The following is a 26116-nucleotide window of genomic DNA, read 5'->3' as shown; positions in this document are numbered from 1 at the left end:
TTATCAATGTAGAAAAAGTTGTGCAGCATAATTTTTTTTTATATTTTATTTTATGTTTTTGTGGAAACTGTTATAATTTTTCCGGGATTCTTTGATGAATAGAAAGTTCAAAAGAACAGCATATATTTTAAATTAGGGCTGTCAAACGATTAATCGCGATTAATCGCATCCAAAATAAAAGTTTGTGTTTACATAATTTATGTCTGTGTACGGAGTATAATTATTTTCTATATATAAATACACACACATGCATATATATATTTAAGAAAATGTGTTATTTATATAAAAATATTTATATATAATATAAATTATATATAATATAAATATATATACACAGTATATACATGCAAATAGTTCTTAAATATATACATGCATGTGTGCGTATTTATATATAGAAAATAATTATACACCGTACACACACATGTATTATGTAAAAACAAACTTTTATTTTGGATGCGATTAATCGCGATTAATCGTTTAACAGCCCTATTTTAAATAGAAATCTTTGTAACATTCTACAGTAAATGTATTTACTGTCACTTTTGATCAATTTAATGCATCCTTGCTGAAAAAAAACACTTTATTTAACTACAAACTTTTGAACAGTAGTGTACATTTGTAAAGTACAATTTGGTAGTATTTGTTGTTTTCACTACTGTAATGAGAATAAAACTCATGAAAGTCATGAAAAGGTCCTAAAATATAATGCAAAAGTTTATAGTTTCAGTCGTGTATTCACAAGCAAGTTGCAATTAAAACAAGCCGCTTAGTCCTCGTCTTTCTTCATTAACTGCACATGGCAATTTAGCCATTCCCATAAAGTTGCTATCAAGAGATTTCAACACTAGACATTAGGATGTACCCCCAAAAATCACTAATAGCTTGCTGACTTCCTGCAGGTTGCCCCTCATTGTCCAGACATGTCCTCTTCATTGTTAATGTGTGGCACATAATTAGCTGTCAGTGTGGACTCATTAGAAGACAATGTGCTCTTCTGATATAGCTTTTAATAGGGCGAGGACACAGTGATCTCAGTCAGTGCGGCACAGGACAGCCAAACCCCTATTGTCTAGCCGTCTGTGGGAAACTGGCATTTCAACATCCAGGGGCTTTTGTCCCTAGTGTGTTTTATCTAATAATCTCAGTCTCCACCCAGAGTTATTCGAGAATTTGAACTTCAGACAGAATGACTGCATCTAGAATACTGATTTTTCCATGTATTGTATCTATTTTTACCTAGTGGAGGGTCTCTAATTGTTCCTTGATGTTTTTAGTGAAGGATTTGGTGTTACGAAATGCTAGAATTGTTAACAGCCGCTTTGAAGTAGTATAAAGAAGATCACATTACAGATATATGAATTTGCTATTTATATTAACCCTATTCTGCTTTTTCTGCCTCTAGGGAAGTTTAATGTTTGAGTAAATGAAGCTGATGCCATTAGCTGGTCTATTGGTGGGACTTAAACCATGTCTTTGGTCCAAGACTACATCTACGAAAACGTGTACCCATGGGGACATACAACTCAGTGACAGGAAGAGGTCCAGGGAGAACGCTGTGGAACTCTCAGTTAAAAGCCATGACCATAATTCAGTAATTTAATATTAACTATAAAGTTGAAGGGTCATACATACAAAGACTGTCTGACAATGAATAAAAGAGACTTGAGTTAATCAATTTTTATTTAACGATGCAACAGTCAGGGCTTTTGCAGAGTAAAAGGCACAGAAAAAAAAATCATGTTCTTTCTAACTTCTAATGTGTACTTCATGCATTACTGCCCTGTGGAGGTATGTTATCACACACAAAAAAAAGTATGAATATAAACTCTAAAGCACTCTTAATCCTAGAATGAATTGTTTGATGGACAGAAAAATCATTTAACCTCTGAGTCCTAAGGGCTTTTTGCTAGATGAAATAGCTCCTGAAACACCTAAAATAGATTGACTATTTTAGGTTGTAGTAATTTACTGAATCACACTTGTGAAAAAAATTCAATAAAAGAACAACTGTGGACTACTTTTGCTTCAAACGCCACAATAAAAATCAACTTGCATGCATTTGTTTGTTTTTTCCAGTGTTCTGTAAATATGGTAGCCTATTTATTGAACCTGCTTTGTTTTGTAGAAAATATACTTATTGTTGATGCCTTTTGATTGTTATGTCCCTTTTTGGCACTGTCTCTAATTTGTCTTTTGACATCATAATAAGGGCTGAATCCATGTCTTGGATTTGATCAGTTTACATATGTATGTATCTTCAATATTTACTGGTTACCAATTTGCACAATGCTCTCAAAAGAAAGAACCCCCCCCCCCCCACACACAAACTTCTAATTAAAATGCTTCAAATGACAAATCCACTAGCAAAATGTGTCTATTTTGTTTATTTACAGAACTGAATGATTTAATTTATTGTTAATGAGAAGATATTCCATAAATGGACGTCACACCTCACAACAACAAGTGTATCATAGTGACTGCACAGAGTAATCCTATGTTTATGTCCTTACAGCACATCTGTGTCTCAACTTTATCATGTTTTTAATAGCTTTAGTTACATTATGTGCAGGTTTTGTTTTTTGTAATCTTTGCTAGCAGCATGGTTTTAGAGCGCAGTGCAGAACGGGATCCTATTGGTGAGCTGTTGACCTGTCAAATAATTGCAATATTTACTTAATCCAGAAGGTGGCAGCAAAGATCTACTTTTTTTTTTTTTTTTTTTTTTTTTTTTTTTTTTTTACTCTTTGACTTTATTTGTTGTTTGTACAGCTGATGGAAAAATATGTGGTCATTTTTCCATCATCTTCTTCATTTTTATGTAAACCCAAAATATAATAAGGCCAAAAGATTAAATCAACTAAGGCACTTTATAGTAGTAGTATAGTAGTTTTTAATAGTAGTAGGCTATTCTTACTATTCAGAAACAAATGTGCTATAGCCTACATGCAGTTTATCAGTTATCACAATATAACATATAATTTAGCACTGAACTCGGTTTTCCGTAAATGTTTGATGAAATGATAACTGCTTGTTCGTTTTAAGAGCATGAATCCCAAAGGCTGCTTTTACATCACTATAAAGTAGGCCTAGCTGTAGAAATACAGCAGCCTAGCCCCTTCTCTCTTTGCTGGCAGAAGTCTTTGGGTTCTTATGAGAATGAGGCTGTCTTGATTGTTTGTTCCCTATAGTTTTATTGCTCGTTGCGGGAGCTGAGTCTGCAATGTGGCCCATAACCATGCTGCGAGCAAAGCCTGTAAACACACCAACAACACCTTGATGAAACAGCGACTAAGGCACCATCAGTAATTATTACCAGGTGTTAGGCTACAAGTCTCTGCCATAGGCTATAGCTAGTGTACATCAAAGACAAGAACATTGTCTAAACCCCAGTTACGGGTAGGTTTAGGGGTGGGGTCAGGGGTAGGCCATTTGTGGGAACATAGGGCTGTGGGAACAATGCAATTGAATGATCATCTGTAAAATATTACAAATAACAGATTGCTACATACAAAATACGTTTTTAATAATATAAAAACAAAACAAACAAAAACAACAACAACAACAAAAAAACAGTCCAGATCGTATTAGTGAATTTTTTTTTTGCGTTCCTCAGATAAACTTAGCGTTCGCTCGGAACAGTTTTATCAGGGAAAACTATTTTGCTTTGGCAAGCGAACACAAAGCTTCTCGGGTATCAATTCTCGGGAAAAAAAAAAACAAAAAACATTTTTTAGAGAACGCAAAAGTTGTATGAGCAAATGCTCTATTGGTTTCTATTGGGAGTTATTATTTTAGGTTTCTATTTGGGAACGCAAAAGTTTATTATTTCGGGAACTATTTTTACTGCTAACTGTCATTACTGTCCTCATATTAATACTTAACAGTGCCTCTAAACTGTTACACGAAGTTCCGAAAACAAACATTTGAATATGTCGACTTTCTGTTGGGCATTTCATTTTTTTTAATGAGAACTGTGCTTGAAGTTTTCATATTTGCTCTCAGAAGTACTTTTTTTGTTTCATACCCCCGCTGAATTAAAGGAATGAACAAAGACAGTATCTGAGGGGGGTTTGTTGTTGATGTAAAGGGGGCAGGCCATGCGGAGGGACTGAATACTGAAGGTAGGTCAGTAGAACAGATTTCTGCCGATGCTGCTGATGTCGCTGGTCGACAAACAGCAAGTGTTCCTTCGCGATAAATGTTTGTCAGGTGAATAAAGCGTGCTAATTTGGCTCTATATTGTTTTTAACATATAATAGTGTGATCAAACCAAGAGGATATCGGCCATGAAGAACTTTTCGAGTGCTTTTCGAGCGCTTTTCTTGGCTCAAAGTGAGTATCTGATTTATCCAGTTGAAACAAAGTTACTGTTGTTCTTTAAGTTATATCGTGGTTCTATTTACATTGACTGCTGATAGAATAACGGATAAATGATTGTTTATTTTTTTATAGGCTATTTGAACAGACTCCTAAAAATGTATAGCCTCATTTTGGATTAAATACATCAAAGTATGAGTGTTTGTGTGGGAGTGTACAAGAAACATGTCAGGTTATTCTCCCCTCACCTGAGTGTGTATATCTTTGCATGTCTCTTGAGAGTTATTGTACATGTTTGTGAATATTCTCTTCTGTTTAAACGTTTTATGTCATGTAATGGGTTTTCAGTCTGTATTTTGCACTGTTGAGACCCAGACCCAAATGCTTAAACCAGCTGGCGCAGATAAATTCAAACCTGTGTCCAAAACTGATGACTTTGTTTTGAACTAAACCAAAGAAAAGGTTCTGCTCCAAACAAACCCGAGTTGCATGACATGAGCACCAAAAGTAAAGCACATATAAGGGTAAAAAAGCAAAGGAACTATTAATTCTGGAAATTCTGTCTAATAAATTCCTCAATGTGGCATGGAATTTTCTTTTCTTCAAGAGGTTTATCCACGATGGCTTTGTTAAAGTCTCTGATGGTTCACCAAGAGTCGAAGTTTATTCTTTTTGAGGTCTGCACTGAAAACAGAATGAATCAAGAAAATTCCCCTTACCTAACACATTGGTCCTAGAATTGCATATTTAGAACTCAAGAGTGATTCAGAGTGATTCACTTGACACAAACAGTAAAGACATAAGGTTTTATTTAAAGCAAGTGAAGATGTAGGCCTATTATTTAGACATACTCATCTTATTGCAGATTGAGTCAGCATTGTAATCTTATGATTAACTTCTTTTTTTGTGTGAGTTAAGACAGGCCCCATTGGCAATTGCTTTTTTTTTTTTTTAGTTGGAGCTTGATGTTTCATGGTTTCTAAAAGGATTTGTTCCATGGTCTGTACACTGACTTACTGAAGTAAAATGCTCAGTATACTTACTATATTCTCTATCTTGACCATTCAGCTTAAATGAATACACTTGACATGTTATTATAGTTTTTATTTTGAGTGGAAAATCCCATAACATTATGATTCTGCACACCCAGCTGGTCTGTAAGACAACAAAAGTCTACTATATTTTAACTCATGTAAACAAACCTTGGCTGCAAGGCTTTTAAATATACCCAGGCCGGACAAACAACACTGCTCAGAGTTTTCTACTTTGCTGAGATTAGGAACACTGGAGTTTTTTTCAGGTGTAGAGTTATTTATTAAATAATTTTTTAATGATGCCCCAACTTTAGACATAGAAAATGGAACTTTTGCTGCAGAAAGAGAGAGTGAGACAAGTTTAATAAAATTCATTTTTTAACTTATTTCATACCCATTCTGATAATCTGTTCAAACATTTTGTCAAGTTAATGGCACATTGCATGTTTACTGTAAAAAGCTTAAAGGGAAAGTTCACCCCAAAATTAAAATTGTCATTGTTTACTCACCCTCATGTCCAAACCTGCTTTTTGAACACAAAAGAAGGTATTTATAAAATATCCCAGTGTTTTTTTTCTTCATGGGATCCAGTGTTGTTTGGACCCGAACATTATTTAAAATATTCTTCTGTTCCACAGAAGAAAGAAAGTCTCACAGGTTTGGAACGACATGAGAGCGAGCAAATGGCACAGAATTGTAATTTTTGGGTGAACTGTCCCTTTAATTTGAATGAAGAATGTAATATGAGAAAGACATAGAAAGTGAGATGCAGTTTTGTAGGTTCACATTCTCGTGTGTGCAGGTGTGTCTTTGCCCACAACACGGTGGTGTGAATATGAGTGTGCGTCTGTGAATGAAAATGCGTATGGACAAGCCGCTGCATTTCAAAGTGCTTCTTCAGCAGATTCCAAACCCTTGACCCTCTCCCTCCTCCTCCTCTGCCTTTTGCTCTGTTTGCGGGTTCTCTGGCTTCTCACACATCCTTATTACTGCCTTTCTATTGCCCTCAGGATTTGCTGTGCATTCTCAGAAGTATTTCCTTTTTTCTCATTTGACACAAAATCATTATGACATGCAACAACCCTCAAAGACCATAGATTTGAAATCCCATGTGAAAAAAGTAGAAGTTTTTAAAAAGTTTAATATTTTGTGCTGCCTTTCAAAGGAACTGCAGACAGTGACAGATGACTATTCCAGTTAAGTCATATGAATGGTAGTCACAGCTGTGCAAAAAGACTACACTGCTCTGAATTTTCATGAAATGCTGTGTTTCACAATGTTGTGAAACGCTAAAACACTACAGAGTGTCTGCTTTTGTTTTGTACTGTATGTCTTTAAGCGTGTGGGTTGTGCGAGTATAATTTAAAAACAAATAAACCAACCCATTTTATGATAAATCTTTTATATTTGTAGCATGTCGAAAAAGGAAGCACAGAAAATGTTACCACTTTATGACTATGGGAGTGGTTGGATTTTCCCAGACCCTCTTAATGCAAGAGTATCTGGGACCATTCAACCACTCCCTTAGTCTTAAAGTTCACATAATTCTGTCATTTACTCACCTCATGTTGTTTAAAAAAAGTTTAGAAAGTAGTCCATTGTGCACTATTTTCCAAATCATCTGCCTTAGAACTGTGAAACATGCATGCCAACATGAAAGTCATTATTCGCTGATAATATTCCAATCCAGTGAGCTGTAAACTGCTGATTCAGTGATTCGTTTGATCAGATTTGACTATTTATTTGTCGATTGAATCAAAAAAGGAATTGATTTGTTGTTAACACTTACAGTAAGGATCAATTTGTTAACTACATTAGTTAACATGAACTATGAAAAATACTTCTAAAGCATTTAATAATCTTAATGTTAATTTCAACTGACATTTACTAATACAGTATTAAAATCAAAAGTATCTGTTAATATTATTTAGTGGACCTGAGCTGATATGAATTAACAATGGCGGTTGAACATTAACAAAGATGAATTATTACTGTAACAAATGTATTGCTCGTTAATTTATGCATTTACTAATGTTAACTAATAGGACCTTATTGTAAAGTGTTACCAATTTGATTATGAATCAGATTGTTACTTCTCTCATGAGCATGTCAAAGAGAGCTAGGGCGAATTTCGGTTTTCTTTTTTGGTGAACTGTCCCTTTAAGGTTGATTTAAACTTCAACTTGATTTCCGTGATTGAGAATAATATGGGTTTAGGTATATCTAGTTAAATATTTATATTCTAAGTCTAAAATTTACTTTAGATTACAAAGGAATGTTTTATTAGCCATGAGTGTTTTGACTCTTCTTGCAGACGCAAGGAGAGGTGTTTATTTCTAAGGGTTACAGACTCAAACATCCATAAATAGTCCTTTCAGACTTAAGTGATGCAAATTCAAAATGTTGGTGCTACTCGTTTTTTTCCTAAATGCTTGCAAAGAGCTTTTTTACAAACAGGGAAACTTGCATGGCTTGGCTGTCACTGCATTCCTCTATCTCTTTGTGCATTACTGTGTATTTGTGTATTACTGTACTATTACTTCATATAAAGCACCCAGCCTATTAGAAAAGTCTTTAACGTAGTGGGATGAAATTCATGAGGTGGCCTTGATCAGCACTGTTTATTAAATCTTAATTTGTTTTTCCGGTTTGCTTATTTTTACAGTTCTGGCTTCATTCCTCTTCAGCCCTGGTAAGTGCATAACTTGAACCATAAAAATATAAACTTTAAACAAAAGTGTATCAAGCACCTCACATAATGTCATAATTATCCAAAAATATACACTATCAGCTCAATTCAAAAGTTTAAGGACAGTAAGATTTTTTAAAGAAATGAATATTTATATTCAGCAAGGATGCATTAAAAGTGACAGTAAAGATTGTAAACATTGTTACAATAGATTTCTATTTCATTTTCTCAAAAAGCAGCAATGTTTTTAACATTGATAATAATAACAATGATTCTTGAGCAGAAAATCAGCATATTAGAGTATGAGTGATTACTGGAAGATCATACAGTGTGAGTATATGATGCTGAAAATTCAGCTTTACCATCACAGGAATAAATTACGTCTTCTTTCAAAAGCATTCAAAAATCTTACCGACCCAAAACTTTTGAACATTATCTACAGGACTGAGAATGCTGTAACTACTAGTTTACTGCTGCTGTAGCAACATATGGTTTATAACAACAGCACTGCTCCATTTACTGTAAGTAATCACATATGATAGTGTTTTTCGATCATTAGACCTAATCTGTTTTCGGGAAACCTGCCCTTTGTGTCTCTCAGCCCTAGGCCAAAGCGATGGCAGTGGCGTGGTGGTGGCCATATACAATATCAGCGCTCCCCAGGGATCACAGGCGATATTGCAGTGTCATAGTCAGCGCATGGTATGGACCCAAGACCGCCTAAAGGACCGCCAACGGGTAGTGCACTGGGATTTACTTCGTAGTGGCCCAGACTATGCAATGGAACGTGTTGTAGACATGTTTTCTGCTGGAGAGCAGCGCATCTACAATGGCTACAACCAGGGACGCATTAACATGCCCAAGACTGCTTTTAAGGATGGTAACTTCTCATTGGTCATTAAAGGTGAGATACTTTTTGGCAACACAAATGTTACTTAATAATATCACAGTTAACCAGTCTCTCTATATGTATGTCCATTTGGAAAACTCTAGAAACTGCCTAACAACCACAAGAACACTTTAGCAGCCACCTAACTTTCAATCCCTTCAGTATTCAAAAATAAGACCCATATTTTCACGCTTCAAAACTTCCAGGCCCCAATGTTCATCTTCTAAATAAATGAATGCATTTTGTCTGGGTTCCTTCATACAGATGTTGCAATGAGTGACAAAGGTATCTACTCCTGTAACCTGCATCATCATTACTGCCACCTGTATGAGTCAATCAAAGTTCAGCTCAATGTCACCAAATCAGGTTGGTAAACTCACTAGAGTTTTTATTTTAGAGTTTTTTGTCCAGCTATTCTTGGCATTTAACCTGCCTCTTGATCAAATGGTTCAAGTTCATGCCAAATAAGGAGCTGTCTGACGATTAAAGAATGGAAAGAATGTGAAGGCCGTTTGAAAAGAAAATTTTGCCCTCTCCTGTTCATCTCCATTCACCAACTTTTAAAAAAGATTTAAAGAATAAATTGCATATATATATTGTTTAAATATATTTTATATGCAAATGCATGTATACACTATTATTAAAATACATAATATATATCTGTTTTGTTTTTCTGAAGTCATTTTTGCTCAACAAGGTGCATTTATATGATCAAAATACAGTAAAAACAGTAATATTGTGAATTACTATTACAAATTAAAATATTGCACTTTCTTTACTGTACTTTTTAATAAAATGTCTTATATTTTTAATAACTTTTGAACAGTAATTATATATACATACTCGTATATGCATTGCTCAGACACTGCCTTTGCAATTCTGAGGCCAGTTTTGTTTCAAAGAAACTTTGCAAAATAGAGCGAAAATAGACAAGGTTTTAAGTCTAAAATGAAAGTCACCTAACATTAACGTCTTGTTTATTGAACCGTTGTATACAATCAATAGGCTATCACATTTGCAATTGTGCTGATATTTGGGAAAACAGCACTCTATTTCCTGTTATAAATATTAAAAACAAGAACTCATACAGGGATATTTTTGCCCCTTATATCTTGATTTTTGGTAGACATTTTTATTCATTTTGGTGGCATTTTTATTCATTTTGGTTGCACTTTTTCGAGCTCAAGCAGACGGAGGCCCCTTCTGTTGCGAGGCCTGTTTCAAGTGAAACATACCGTGTGTGCTGCATACTCATCCAGCTTTGGTTTTCTCTCAGCACGTAAGGAGAGGCGGTTCTGGGACGGTCAGAAGGCTGTGTATGTGGTTCTGGTGGGCAGCACGGTGGTTCTCCCTTGCGTTAACCGCCGGCCCATCTGGACCGAGGGCAACAGTCAGGAGGACCAACAACAGGTGGTGCACTGGGATCGTCAACCTCCAGGGGTCCGACATGACAGCGCCGATCGACTCATCGACCTGTACGCTTCTGGCGAGAGGCGTCACTACGGGCCACTGTTTGTTCAACGAAAGATGAACATTTCTGCCACAGCATTCTCGCAGGGAGATTTTTCTCTGATCATCTCAGACATCCAGCTCCTAGATCAGGGGCTATACTCCTGTCATCTCCACCATCACTACTGCGGCCTGCATGAGAGACGCATCTTCCAGCTTTCCGTGACCCCTCAGATCCCTCAGATCCCTCAGGAACCCACAGATGAACCTCAGTATCTTCCCAATGAAGACCCAAGTAAGAGAAACACACACTTTTTACTTCATAAGACACTACTAGTAAAATAACTGCCAGTTTTGTACACACCTGCTTTTTCTTTATTACTATTTTCAACATTTTTGAATTATGATATGGTATGGGAATAATTTATTTAAAAGAAAAATCTCATCATAAGCAGCATAAATTCAGTCAAGCATAAATTCAACTACCCTGCCAACATTTCATGTAGGTGTTATATGGGCTTGAAATATGGGTCCTACACGGGTTTATCCATGGGTTCTATGTCAGTTCTATCTGAATAAGCCCCAGTATGGACAAACCTATGTAGGGCCTATATTTCAAACCCATATTATGTCTACATTGGCCCCACCATTAAATGTTGCCTGGGTAGTCACGTACTGTCTCAGTCTCACAGCACACAAGGGATTTTCCAGAAATTATCCCAATTTATCACAGAAAAGTTGCTGCTGTCAAGAATTCTTGTTTGTTACTTGACTCGTTATGACTTGTTTGCACCTTCAGATTCCAGTAAATATTTTTTTGTGAATGCATCTCTATTGTTCGTAAAGGGTGTCTAAAATAGTTGTCAGTGGACTTGTCACACAACTCACAAGTTGCATGAGGCTAAATGCCAGTGCAGACCAAGTAGGACAATAGAGCGTCCGTCTTCGACCATCTTCAGCATGTTCCTAAATATACTTTTGCAACTCAGAGCCCTGGGCTAGGGAGTTCTCCTGATTTAATTTGCCTTTCTTTCTCTGTTGATGTTCTTGGTTTGTCATTTGCTCGTATTTACAAGAGAAAGAGGCAAGGGTTGATGCTCATTACTGGTTTAGTCAACACTTGTTTTACAGAACAGTTTTGCATACTTGGTCAGCATTTATTAAGCCAAAGAAAAAACACTCACCACACTGGAACTCCAATTTTGTCTCTTCTAAATTGAATCTGTATTGACTAAATGATAAACATATATTTATGAGAAAGAAGTGTAGGAGAAATGGATGTAATCACAAGGCATGAACTCAAACAAAAATAGTCTGAGGTACGTCTGAAGATCTGGTTACCCTGGTGTCTGGGTTCACGTTCATTAAAATGCAGCAGTTCTCTTTTTAAAGCTCATTCTTCTTTTGCTTCAAGCATGCTTCTTTTTCTCTCATTTTTTTCCTCGCTCGCATTCCACTGCTGCTTCCCACTGTCACAGCTCGCTTTCTCAGTTCGCTTTCTCAGGTTCGGATCATTCGATAGCCATATGTTTTCCTTTGAGGTACTGCCAGGCAGACAGGAGCAAAGTAGGACAAGAAAGTACTTTTTTATTTGGATAAGATGGGGAGGTAGATGATGTGAACTGTCTGGGAGATACAAATAAGGAAGGAAATACACGAGGCAGAGACGAATCAATGCATATTTTTAACAGTGACAAAGAGAGTTGGGTAAAAGAAGGGTGGGGATTCTGCAGGGAAAAAAAGCACTAATAAGAGAATGTGGGAAAGTCATTTTCTATGGTAAAACTGTTTCTACTGGACCTTAGACTACACAAACCTCAGTGGAATCTTGTGGATAATCACAGACTTTCGGGCAAGAAAGAAAAGAGCTAAACACTTTCTGCACTGCTGAATTCATTATTAACAACTAAATATTTCTGAATTTGCAAAAAAAAACTTTGGGCATCTGCAGTGATGCTGTTTTGATTTGCAGTGTGAGTGTCTGTATTTTGTTTTGTTGTCAGTTTTGTCTTATCTCTCTTCCTTGAATTAATGGGACAGTTTTGACCATTAATCACCCTCATGTCATTTCAAACCATTATGACTTTTTTTTTTTTTTTTTTTGTGAAACACAACATTAAAGCTTTAAAATAGATAAAAAAAATCACTATAAAAATATGATCAAAATAGTTCAAACAACTTACGCACATTATTCAGAGTATTATGAAAGCCGTATGATAGCTTTTATTTTTGCACACTCCAAAATTTCAGTCATAAATCCAAAATAAATTTTAGAGCAAGTACATAACCAGCCAGTGTCCAAAACTATCTGCTTGCCTTAGCTCGATTCAAAACGTTAAGCTTGTAATACTGTTTTTAATTCCAGTGGTACTGGTGGATTTCCTGCGTGAAATTCGAGCATGTCTTTGTGTCATTACGTCACATCTGTACACATAAAAGGCTTGTTTGAGATGAGCAAAATCTGCGCAGAACCGATCACCGTTGATCAGCGCGAGATGCATGCCGGTTAGAAATGTGTCCGAGTGCGGTCCGCTTTGCTCTGATGTCATCCTGACGTATGTCAAAAATCTCTCGCGAGCTCAAGGCGCACATGTCGGATTCTGCAGTCGAGCGCAGTTGCTCTCCACCGACTGCGCTGATCAAAAGCATGATGGGAAACGACTTGCTGACGACACAGCTTAATGTTCATTGGTTTAAACAACCGTGATGTATTGTTCTCTTTTAAACTGTTTGATTTTAAAACTCTGATCTCATGTTTTTATGTGTATAAATTATGTGTTAGTATTCCCAAACTCTCTGACAGTGTGATCTATGGGTTATTTGATTTTGGTCATCTCAAACAAGCCTAATGAAGGGGTCTAGGCTAGTAGGCTAAATTGCGTGTGAGGATGTTGGAGGTGGAGATTTATAGCTTTTTCTCACAACACTTGATATAATTAAACTTATCAATTTGATGGCGGATCCAGAAAGGTTCAAACGACAATCACCAGTGACAACTGGAGATTCACCCGTTGTAAAATGCGAAAGACTTCGTTCAGACTTCTATTCGGAGTGGTTACAGGAAAAAAAGAGACTGCAACCGGGCCCATGCGAAAACAAGGATAAATATCGGAAGGCCATTAAATGTAGTCACACAGTGCTGATGTTGTTAACATTAACAATTTGAGAACAAAGTATAATTTGCACGGTTGGACGTGATATGATAAGAGATTTAGATTTAATCAGCGCGATTTACTGCAATGCTTTTTTTCCCCTTAGTTGGTCAGAATAAAAGTGGATGTTACTTAGGCTACTTGTTCAGATTACATTTTCAGGTGAAAATTCTTATGTTAGTCATACTTCCAAAAAGTAGAATCTGTGATTGCGAATGACAGTATCCACACACACCAGCGCGGTGACTGACAGCCGCACATTCTCCTCAAAACATTGGATTCATCCGCGCAGATCGCGCTGTGCCGTGCCGTGCCGAGGCACAATCCAAATAAAGTTGATTATTCCGCAAATAACTGCAATTGCAGATTTGGCAGAGATGGCGACAAAGAGGAAAAACTACGGACTGCAGCTAGGGCTGGGTATCGTTCAAAAAATGTCGATACCGATACCTTGATTTCGATACCGGTTCCTGAACGATACTTTTTTCGATACCAATTTTATGAAATCCATTTTAACAATATTACATAACTACTGCATAAATAAGTATTACTACATAAATACTGCATCGCGCGCTGTTGGCATCGAGCCTGGAGAAATGTAGCCACACTTTTGATCGACTTTTCCACATCTTTAGGGTATTGTGTGTGTGTGTGTGCTCGCGTCTCATATGAGTATGTGCGCGGAGAGTTTGTGTGTGTGTGCTCGCGTCTCATTGAGTATGTGCGCGAGTTTGTGTGTGTGTGTGAGAGCGACATTAGGTGTGTCGTTGGGAGCATGTCTATGTTCCCACAGCCCTATGTTCCCACAGCCCTAACCCTAACATACCTAAACCTACCCCTCACAGGAGGGAGACTTGTCTGGGATGTCTATCCCTGTACCAGCACAAGCACTAAAACCTACCCTTCATAGGGGACATAGGTTCAATAACCCTTCATAGTTAAATGAGAGAACATAGGACTGTGGGAACATAGGGCTGTGGGAACATATGGTTGTGGGAACATAGGGCTGACCCCATGTCGTTGTGCATTTCATATGTATTTGTTTGAGCACTGAGGTTGACGAGTTAACCCCTTAGGTATCGAAATCTGGTACCGAACAACAAGTCATTTTTCGATACTCGATAGTATCGAGGCAATTCGGTCGGTACCTAAAAAGTATCGAACTCGGTACCCAGCCCTAACTGCAGCTTTAACTGAAAAAGTCTCACTGAAAAAAAATCTCCTTTGCATATTTGTGAAATGAGTAGCAATGACCATCAACGAATGAGTCTTTTGAATAATTTTGAATCATTCTTTTGATTATCTTTTTTAATGAATCGGCCAGTCTGGTGAATTCACACCAGTCTGAATTATTCATTCATGAGTTTTCAAGTTCAAATGATCCAGTTGCAGTGGTTAACAGCTCACTGGAGGGGAAGATAATCAGTGAAAAATGACTCAAAGCAGAAGCACTAAACAAATCGTGTGATGCTTTTAATGATGATCGAATGTTCATTTGTGACTAAACTATTCCTTTAAAGTGTCAGATTTCCTCAAGACACCCTTAGCTGTGTTTTGCTAAGTTGTACAGTGTGCACTGCAGCCTGTTAACAAATGCCAGTCTGTTTGACTTCCAAGCTTTTAACTGTTGCTGCTTTTCTTTGTGGTTTGACTTATTTATCTGCTATTTTCCCCCTCTTCTGTTTCTTAAATTTTCCTCTTGATCTGTCTTGCCTCTATCTCACTTCTTATTTCATAGTCTTCTCCTTTTTTTGGCCATTCTCTCTTTTTAACATACATCTTCATCCTTTTTGGAGTTTGTTTGGACAGCGTCTTGTTTATCTGCAGGAAAAGGGAAGTTTGCTTCATCTGTAAAGCATCTGGCCAGCTGTAGCTAGAGCTTAACATTAGACAGTGAGCCATGCATAGGGAGGAGACTGTTGTAGATTTAGGTCAGCCCACCCTCAACATCCCCTCATTCCCCCTTCAACCTTCCCTCAACCCGTTCTTAAACCAACCGAAATGTGTCAGTCCTTTTCTCTGTTTTATCTGAGCATGAAGAAAAAGACAACTGTCTGGATCCAGCATAGCCATTACATAAAGTTATTTCCTTTTTGGACTTTCCATAATTCTGTTTATCCTCTTATAGTCCAAAACTGTTTTAAACCAGGTGGTTCCAATCATGTAAATCACTCGCTTAAAGCTTTCACGAGGATCTGGCATATCAATAATTGTTTAAAAGTTGCAAGGTTTGAGTATATTGATGTTCCCCTAAGGTCTTTTAAGCAGGAGAGTCCAAGACACGTCCCAGTAGAAGTCCTGATCTGGATTGTTTGGCCCATAAATGCTTGGCTTTTATCATGAGCCCAAACTCAGTATCATCATAAACATGACTGTTCTTGAATACATCTGTTCATGGACAGTCAGGAAATAGTAAAGATTGTTTCTCAAGATCCGGGAGATGTCTTGTTTCTTTTGAGCAATTATTATTTGTGGGTCCGAAGCTAAACAAAACACATCTTTGCAACATAACCATAAATAACTGTTAGGGAAATACTATTGTGAAGAAGCCTCCTTTGTGGTTTACCAGAGGTGAAAAATACAGAAATAAATGTATTTATCAATTTTGTAGTTGCCATTTCAGAAAAAAAATACTTTTAATAAAGGTAACAACAACAACGCAATATTGTGACAAAACACACAATATTGCTCTTTAGCACGGCTCTAGACTGCCAGTAACCAGTCATATCCGGCTTTTTATGAGGTCTTTTGAAAAACGAGGGTAGAAGATCCTTCAGCTGTTACTGATTACAGTAATCCACCATAAGATATTAGCCCGTGTTCCCCTCAATGCTGTGGCTTCAAACATGCACAATAAGAAGTTAAGATTGAGATTACAGGGCAGAAACTGTTATTCACACAGGTAACAATTTTTTAAGCAGTAGTAAGCAGAATTTGCTTGTTCTCACAGAGAATTGGTGGTACATTAGAAAGATTACATTTCAAATATCTGTATTTGGTGGTATTAACATATAAATAATATCAATATTAATATTAATACAATTTAAAATAATTGTTTTCTATTTCAGTATATTTTAAAATGTAATTTACTCATGTGCTGGCAAACCCTAATTTTCAGCATCATCACTTCAGTGTCACATGATCCTTCAGAAATCATTCATGCTTTTCTTATTATTATCAATATTGAAAACAGTTGTGTGGCTTAATATTTTTGTGGAAACCGCAATTCATTTTTCAATTTAAGCATTTACTTGAAATAAAAATATTTTGTAACATTATAAATGTCACGTTTGATCAATATAATGCATCCTTGTTGAATTAAAGTCTTTTTAAAATCTTACTGACCACAAAAGGTATATACAGTGAGGAAAATAAGTATTTGAACACCCTGCTATTTTGCAAGTTCTCCCACTTAGAAATCATGGAGGGGTCTGAAATTGTCATCGTAGGTGCATGTCCACTGTGAGAGACGTAATCAAAAAAAAAAAATCCAGAAATCACAATGTATGATTTTTTAACTATTTATTTGTATGATACAGCTCCAAATAAGTATTTGAACACCTGAGAAAATCAATGTTAATATTTGGTACAGTAGCCTTTGTTTGCAATTACAGAGGTCAAACGTTTCCTGTAGTTTTTCACCAGGTTTGCACACTGCAGGAGGAATTTTGGCCCACTCCTCCACACAGATCTTCTCTAGATCAGTCAGGTTTCTGGGCTGTCGCTGAGAAACACGGAGTTTGAGCTCCCTCCAAAGATTCTCTATTGGGTTTAGGTCTGGAGACTGGCTAGGCCACGCCAGAACCTTGATATGCTTCTTACAGAGCCACTCCTTGGTTATCCTGGCTGTGAGCTTCGGGTCATTGTCATGTTGGAAGACCCAGCCTCAACCCATCTTCAATGCTCTAACTGAGGGAAGGAGGTTGTTCCCCAAAATCTCATAATACATGGCCCCGGTCATCCTCTCCTTAATACAGTGCAGTCGCCCTGTCCCATGTGCAGAAAAACACCCCCAAAGCATGATGCTACCACCCCCATGCTTCACAGTAGGGATGGTGTTCTTGGGATGGTACTCATCATTCTTCTTCCTCCAAACACGTTTAGTGGAATTATGATCAAAAAGTTCTATTTTGGTCTCATCTGACCACATGACTTTCTCCCATGACTCCTCTGGATCATCCAAATGGTCATTGGCAAACTTAAGACGGGCCTTGACATGTGCTGGTTTAAGCAGGGGAACCATCCTTGCCATGCATGATTTCAAACCATGACGTCTTAGTGTATTACCAACAGTAACCTTGGAAACGGTGATCCCAGCTCTTTTCAGGTCATTGACCAGCTCCTCCCATGTAGTTCTGGGCTGATTTCTCACCTTTCTTAGGATCATTGAGACCCCACGAGGTGAGATCTTGCATGGAGTCCCAGTCCGAGGGAGATTGACAGTCATGTTTAGCTTCTTCCATTTTCTAATGATTGCTCTAACAGTGGACCTTTTTTCACCAAGCTGCTTGGCAATTTCCCCGTAGCCCTTTCCAGCCTTGTGGAGGTGTACAATTTTGTCTCTAGTGTCTTTGGACAGCTCTTTGGTCTTGGCCATGTTAGTAGTTGGATTCTTACTGATTGTATGGGGTGGACAGGTGTCTTTATGCAGCTAACGACCTCAAACAGGTGCATCTAATTTAGGATAATAAATGGAGTGGAGGTGGACATTTTAAAGGCAGACTAACAGGTCTTTGAGGGTCAGAATTCTAGCTGATAGACAGGTGTTCAAATACTTATTTGCAGCTGTATCAGACAAATAAATAGTTAAAAAATCATATATTGTGATTTCTGGATTTATTTTTTTAGATTATGTCTCTCACAGTGGACATGCACCTACGATGACAATTTCAGACCCCTCCATGATTTCCAAGTGGGAGAACTTGCAAAATAGCAGGGTGTTCAAATACTTATTTTCCTCACTGTATATAGCTTTTATCAACCATGAAAAAAGCTTTAAAAAATTTATATAAAAACTTCATAGCAATAAGATCTCTAGAAGCAAGAATATCTCTCTGATTTTCAGCTATGGCTCTTTTGCAAGATCCAAACATAATAGTCTCTGAGTGATTTTCCACATCTCATAATATTTCTTTTCTAAGAACTATGATGTCATATTTAGTCATCTCCTGTCGTCATTTTAGGCTGCGTGTCTTTATTATGTCTGTATCATAGACGAAGTGGTGCAACTTTGGCTTATTTATTTAATTTATAAAAAATTTCTGTGGAAGCAAAACGGCAAATTCACTCAATAAACTAAACCACATAGTACCTCCCCATTTCCCCTCATTCCTCCCTCTGTTTTCCACCACTCTTCTTATTTAAATCCATGTTTTACTGCCAGGAGAGAAAAAAAACAGTGGATCTCATCTTGGCTGAAAAACACGTGGCAGTTTCCGGTCTTTCTCACAGAATCTTGACTACAGTTAAAATAAACAAGTGCACAAACTATGCTGCTGAAAACCAAGTATTTACATTCGCATATGATATCTTCGTCTAAAGCAACTTAAAATGCATACCTTTAATGCATTCTATCTTTATGTGGGTTTTCTGAGAATCAGTCATGACCTTGTGTTGCCAACATCTCTCACCTCCAACATCTGTTCAGCCCTAGCGCCATCTGTGCTGATTCTTCAGTTGTCATGTTGTAGAAATCCCTATAAATCCAGCTCCAGTGAATATCTGGAAACTTTATTTTATAATAAATAAATAATCTAAAAGTATATTAAAAGTACAATTCAAAAGATCAGTTGTTAAGATACTCTTCAATAGGTTTATTATTTGCTCTGTATATTTTACTTTCTTAATATATATTATTACCTTTCACTGTTGAAGTTATTTTTGTTGTTTTGGAGTTTGGTATTTCAGTTATTTTTCTCTGAAATTCTGTTGAATAGCAGGTTTATCATTATTAAACTAATGTGGAGCCGAATAAAGAATAAATAGCTCAGGAGCTTGGATGATAATGGTCTCATTTTTTTAAAAAAACTTAAGGCATGAAGTCAGAATATGATTATAAGTGCTGAGTTGTGCTTTTTCACAAAGGATCTCTATAACCTTAAACATAAGCTTTATAGTAACACAGGGCCCTCTGCTGGTTACTGAAAATGACAATAAGGATCAAATTCAAGGCCAAACTCTTGATCATTTTCTCTTTTAGACACCAATATGGTGGAAGTGCCGCCACATGTCATCAACGTCATCTTGCCAGAGCAAAGGAGTCACTTCCTGCAGCAGCTCGGCTACATCCTGGCAACTCTCCTCGTACTGGCCCTTATTGTGTTGGCTATCGTTCTCCTCACACGTCACCGGAAAAGACCAGGTTTTTACCTTTTATTGGTCCCTTCCATCTGTCATTTTGCATTTTATTGCTCTTGTCTTAATTTGTATAATGTAACCGTGGTGAAAATAGCTTTGTTGCACCTGAAATGTGTCTTTCAACCACATTATTTGTTATATAATATGTGACCCTGGATCACAAAACCAGTCACAAGTCGCACGGGTATATTTGTGGCAATAGCCAACAATACATTGTATGGGTCAAAATTATCGATTTTTCTTTTATGCCAAAAATTTGTTTGGATATTAAGTAAATATCATGTTCCATGAAGATATTTTGTAAATTTCCTACCGTAAACATATAAAACATTTATTTTTGTGAGTGAATGCAGCACAATCGCGAACATCAATGGACAACTTTAAAGGTGATTTTCTCAATGTTTCGATTTTTTTGCACCCTCAGATTCCAGGTTTTCAAATAGTTGTATCTCGACCAAATATTGTCATATCCTAACAAACCATAGATCAATGGAAAGCTTATTTATCCAGCTTTCATGTGATCTATAAATCTAATTCTAATAAATCAAATTCAAAAAATAGACCCATGTGACTGGTTTTGTGATTTATGCTGCACTTGATTTCTTATTTGGAGTTAATTTGTTTTTTATGAAACGTAGGCCGAGATTTTGATCCACGTAAAGTTGAAAGCCAACCGCTACCGACGGTGACGTATGTGTGAGTACCCACTGATGTTAAAATGCCATCTGTGAACATTAAGCATCAGCTGTCCTGAATAAAACATCCACTGTCCTGGTGTGTCATACATCTAGGGGCCACACATCATGTGTTAAGAAAGAATGTGAGGGAAGCATCCCAGAGGTGAAGTCAAGCAACCAAGAGGAGACCAAGTTGGGTGAGTTTACATCAGATTTCCTCTCAAAATGCTGAACCACCTTTTAAAAGACTTGGACAATTTTTTTTTCTGTTTGTCTCCTCAGACTACAAGAACAATCTTCTGAAGGAAGCTGAAATGTCCAAACTTTGCTCCCCAAAAGCCATTGACCTGGACAGAGGTAAAATGGACCCGATCATGATTATTTTCTGTCGTCCTTGTCTGAGAGGTTTACAGGCCTAATATGTAATTCACATTGAAAAACAAACCCCAAACTAAGTGCATGAAGACAACTAGACACCAGACAACTAGTTATCAAATGTGGTTCCGTTCATACTACACATATACCCTCGTTCACAGGTTCAAAAATGATCAAATTGCATTCATTAACTACAGATTTTTACTGTACATTGTTAGTTCTTTTAAACTTTCTATTCATCAAATAATCTTGTATATAAAAAAAGTGTAATGTTTTGCACCATTATATAAAGTAGCAACCATTTTCAACTGTGATAAATAACAATAAATGTTTCTGGAGTGCAAAATTATTGTGATATTTACAAGCATATTAGAATGATTTCTGAAGGATCATGTGACACTGACAAGTTATTTTATATTGTAATAATGTTTCACAATGTTACTGTTTTTGGTTGTTGTTTTTTTTACCAAATAAATGCAGCATTGGTGAGCAGAAGAGGCATCTTTTAAAAACATTTAAAAAGTCATACCAACCTCAAACTTTTTTCTCTGCAGAGATGGAGAAGCCATCTTGGAAATAAGCGGTATATTGCCACTGGCTGGTCCAGGGGGAGATTTGGAAATCTGGAATTCATGGAAGAAGAATGAAATATGGAGAGGCGACAATATGGCAATGAAATAAGACAAAAGAAGGAGAGAAGGACACAGTTGTATAATTTTTTCTGACTCAAGATCCTCTACATTTTTGGCTCTTGTGAAGCTCGCTGGAAGCACCAGAGTCTCATCGCCAGCAGTATTTTGGACAACTGATATATCAGACTGATGGTTTTAGAGCACTAAAATGACAAGGAAAAAGCTTAAAAAATGCAAGAATATAGTCTGCATTTTTTTACCGAATTTGCCCAATGCTGCCACGCACGCTATGAGTGAGAAGTAAACGCACCCAGAATTATGTGTCCTGAGTGTCAAAATGTTTATATTGGTGTGAGATTTGGGCAATGAAAGTTTGAAGAAGAAGGAGGAAGAACCTTCTTATTCATTGCGGAATCAAAAAAAATTTAGAAGTTTTTTTTAAAACTGATTTAGTAATTAAATCAGTTATGGCCACAAATATTGCAGAAGCAATTGGTACATCACAGAATGCATTTTTATTTTTTGTTCATATTTTTCAGCTTCTCAATAGGTTTAAGCTGTGCTTTCTGAAAGCTACAATTCATAAATCTAGCATTTTTTTATGCAGACACCTGAATACCTTTACTGTATTATATGAACAGCATGATTATTAAAAGGTACTTTTTTGTTCTTAATGAAATCATACTTGGTAGACAGTTTAGACAAAATATTTCGTATTGTAAGTCTTCATAATATTCTAGACCAATTTAAATCAGTATGTTTCAGTAGTTTTCTCATTTTGATATTATTTTCCTCTTACTAACTGTGTTACCACTAAAAAGCTACATTTCCCTTAATGCATAACATTTCCTATCAAAAGTATCTGTATTCTGTCATCTAGAAATACTGTCTGTTATCACCTTTTTCATGTTATCATTTGTATATTTTCATGTTTTACTTTTTTCATGTTACAAACCTTACTAATTGCTTTTGTCACGGTTTATTTGAATATTCTTGCATTTAATGTATTTGTTTTCATCCATACCGCTCTATGCTAACAGGCAGCTTTGAGGTCATTTGCAACAAACAATTAAGTGTGAAACTGATGCTAATGCATCAAGGTAACTGTACAACATGAAAATGATTTAATTTGAACAGTTATTAAAGGTACACGATTTAACTTTTGGCCCTCTAGTGGTTAAGAAAACCCTGCATTTTGTGGAAGAACATTGTTTTGGTTGTGCTTTGCCTCTGCATAGTTGAATATGGTTCTTTCTCATAAATAAAAAAAGAGATAAATTATCCTACTGCTCATAAAGCATTCACTGCTAGGCTTAAGATATATAACCAGTTTAGATGGAAAGAAAAGCCAAGCCGATGTTGATTTTTGTTTTATTACAGCAGACTCTCCTCTGTTCTCCTTTTTTTAAATGGGTGATACCCCGGAGGTTCGAGATTTAGCGTGCTCCATGTCAACCTTTCTTGCTCATTGTGACAACAAAAGTAGCTTCCACACCATACACGCGTCAAAGTAGCCAGAGCAACTTTTCTCTACTTGCAGATATGACAAGACACACACGGGTGAGTGTATGTATGCAATTTCCCACAAAAACCATCCCACTCGGTCTAAAATATAAACACTTATAATAGGCTTACCATAGTTAATCAAAGACAAAAATACGTTTTGGAAGAAGGACTGATGATGTATTGACTCATTTAAAGCGTAACTCTCGCCAAAATGCAACCTAGGGTCTTTTTGTTAATCTACCTGAGGCAAACTTTCGTTTAAAAACATAATTAGAATGGAAACTCCACTTTTAAGTTTGACCGTATTTTCGTTTTCGGTCAAATTGCCTTTTGAATAGGAGTGCTTGGGGCACTTCTATGATAGCATCAAAAATCGCTAGTTTTGAAACACTAAGAAGGCTCGACACAACATTAAACTTTTCTCGAAGTATCACCAGGGGCTCTACACATGAACTCGAGCATTGAGAACATTGTTTGTGTACACAGAGTTTACTAAAAAGAAACTCACTGTGGCTGTCCCCGCCGGCATTTTGACAGTCAAAAATAGTCGATCTCCGAATGCGAATGAACTGACTCTGAATTTTAGTATTGTTTCTTATATGAGGATCCTTTTTCAAATACAAGGTCAATATTGATTTTCACCAACTACAAAACAACAAATTATCCGTGAATTTATATGGAACTTTCTTTAGGAGCTTTCCATCTTTACTCCCCTCCCTGTTACGTTGCATTCGGAGATCGACTATTTTTGACTGTCAAAATGCCGGCGGACACAGCTACAGTGAGTTACACTCTGAGTTGTACACTCTGTGTACACAAACACTGTTCTCAATGCTCGAGTTCATGTGTAGAGCCTCTGGTGATACTTCGAGCACAGTTTCATGTTGTGTCGAGCCTTCTTAGTGTTTTAAAAATAGCGATTTTTGATGCTATCATAGAAGTGCCCTAAACACTCCTATTCAAAAGGCAATTTGACCGAAAACGAAAATACGGTCAAACTTAAAAGTGGCGTTTCCATTCTAATTATGCTTTTAAACGAAAGTTTGCCTCGGGTAGATTAACAAAAAGACCCTTGGTTGCATTTTGGCGAGAGTTACGCTTTAAATTGTTAATTTTGAATATAAAAAGTTACATAGTGTACCTTTAATATGGCCATGCATTGCAAACATTTCTTGCTTAAATCAGTTATTCACTGTGTACAGATATATATACAGATTATCAAGGTGAAGCTATGAAGCAATTCTTATGGCCATTATGATGATTAAATGACACTCAGTCACCCTTTTTAATTTCCTTAAAGGCTCCAAATAAGAATGTCGATGTAACATTGATTGAGGTTCCAAGAGGAATTTTCTGGGTAGACTACGGTGCTTTTGGTACAAGATGCCACATAATGGATACTTAATTATTCCCATCCTGAAGCGGTTTATATTATTGATGATTTAATTTTCCAGTTCACTGCAAATGTTCTCTCATTCAAAGCAGAATAAAATAAACACAATTTAACCTCTGGATGATCTTTTGCATGTGCCAGAGCATTTAGAACATTTTTGATGCTGGACATGATCTCAAACTAAATCTCAAGTACTTGATGTTTTTGATACTGGAAATCATTGGTACAGCCACTTGCTCATTCATGATTCAACAAAAATACAGGAATGTCTGATGAACTGCACTTTAAAATTGCTGCAATGTTTTGACAGACATTTCTTATAATTTTACCACGAGTCATATCAGTGCTGTCAAAACAATTATCTCAGCCATCAGAACAGATTTGACTCTTGCCATGCATGAACGCAAAATGTCTACCACATAGTTTTTTTAAAGATAAATATTATAAACATAAAAGCTGGGGTAAATGAATTAAATGAAACAATTTAATTAAATCAAATTTTCTATAGAAGAGATTGACACAAAGGAAATATTTTTTTTAAGTATTTTTTTTTATATTTTCATTTTTGTATTTATAACATTATACTTTGTATTTTATTAAATTTGCTTCAAAATACAAAATAACTTTAAATCAACACAAAAAAAGTCTAAAATTGGGCTTAGAATCAGTTACTTTACATTTATGGAGATAAAACTCACCACATAAAGTTATCAGTTTTAATCTGTCATCCATCTCAATTGACCCGAAATCCCAAATCAAAAACAGCACATTCATAATCTCAAAAGTATAAAGTTTGTAATAAGCAGAGAAAATAAGCCAGGCTACTTTTTTTCCAGAACTCCTCTGCATAATCACATTCAAAAAACAAATGTGGTATTGTTTCAAGATTACAGTTGCAGAATGCGCACTGTGAAGAGATGTCTAACTTACACTTAGAAAGAAGAGAGTTAACTTACAGGGATAGTAATTATGTAGAACTTTAAAGTAAAGCTCTTTCCACTTGTTAGGTAACAGAAACTTATAAATGCCAGTCCATATATTAATAGTAGAAAGAGAAGGATAATTTTCATTTGAAAAAAGCTTTGTGATGACAGCTAATTTTCCTAATATGAAATTTTTCCTAATAAATATATATTTTTTTTTACATTTGACATTGGAAAGCTCCAATCCTCCAATAGATAATTGGGGCAATTCACAGACTTCACAAACGTTTCATTTTAATTTTTCCGGTTCAGGTCTTTTGTATGTGCTTCGTTAAATATAAAGCTGTTTTACTCAAGATACCTTCAAAGGAGCGATCAAAGATTATCATAACTGGGGCCGTATTCACAAAGAATTTTATCTTACCACTAGGAGTACTCCTATATCGCACTAAAAGATTTTAGCTAGGAGTTTTCTCTTAAAAGTTATTCACAACGCCTTTCAGACCTACTCTTAGTAAAGAAAAAGGACAACTCCTAAAGTAAGAGTGAGTCTTCGTTGCTATGGATGACGTCATTACTCATGCACGAGCTTGACTGAAGTGACCACCTTGATTGGCTGATGATTGTAACGCGGGAATGATTCCAAACACCTCCCCTACGATGATGAGTGACAGGTGACAGGTCTGAGAATGCGTGCGCTACACAAGTAGTGCGAAGGACGGA

The 26116-nt window shown here is 36.5% G+C and overlaps 2 protein-coding genes across 4 annotated transcripts in view; both read left to right on the top strand.

Annotated features, from left to right (window-relative positions):
- The window catches only part of plekhg5a (pleckstrin homology domain containing, family G (with RhoGef domain) member 5a), a gene marked incomplete at its 3' end in the record, with an annotated part of 37717 nt that extends 35412 nt beyond the window's left edge, over nt 1-2305 (top strand). For all 3 annotated transcript variants that reach the window (XM_079858201.1, XM_079858199.1, XM_079858202.1), the window contains one exon: nt 1403-2305. In XM_079858201.1, the coding sequence (XP_079714327.1) occupies nt 1403-1412 (10 nt within the window). The remainder of the gene's footprint in view (nt 1-1402) is intronic.
- A 1801-nt stretch (nt 2306-4106) lies between these two features.
- mxra8a (matrix-remodelling associated 8a) lies at nt 4107-24589 on the top strand. Its single transcript, XM_079858208.1, has 10 exons — nt 4107-4332; nt 8017-8043; nt 8642-8944; nt 9194-9295; nt 10206-10673; nt 19730-19891; nt 20526-20583; nt 20679-20761; nt 20847-20921; nt 21494-24589. Exons 1-10 carry the CDS (start codon nt 4287-4289, stop codon nt 21517-21519), a joined length of 1350 nt encoding a protein of 449 aa, XP_079714334.1. The 5' UTR covers nt 4107-4286; the 3' UTR covers nt 21520-24589.
- The last annotated feature ends 1527 nt before the right edge of the window (nt 24590-26116 follow it).

Source organism: Squalius cephalus (genome assembly GCF_949319135.1).
Source record: "Squalius cephalus genome assembly, chromosome: 22".
Taxonomy (NCBI): Eukaryota; Metazoa; Chordata; class Actinopteri; order Cypriniformes; family Leuciscidae; genus Squalius; species Squalius cephalus.
The sequence above is the reverse complement of the archived record's forward strand: the minus strand, read 5'-3'. Positions and strand labels throughout refer to the sequence as shown.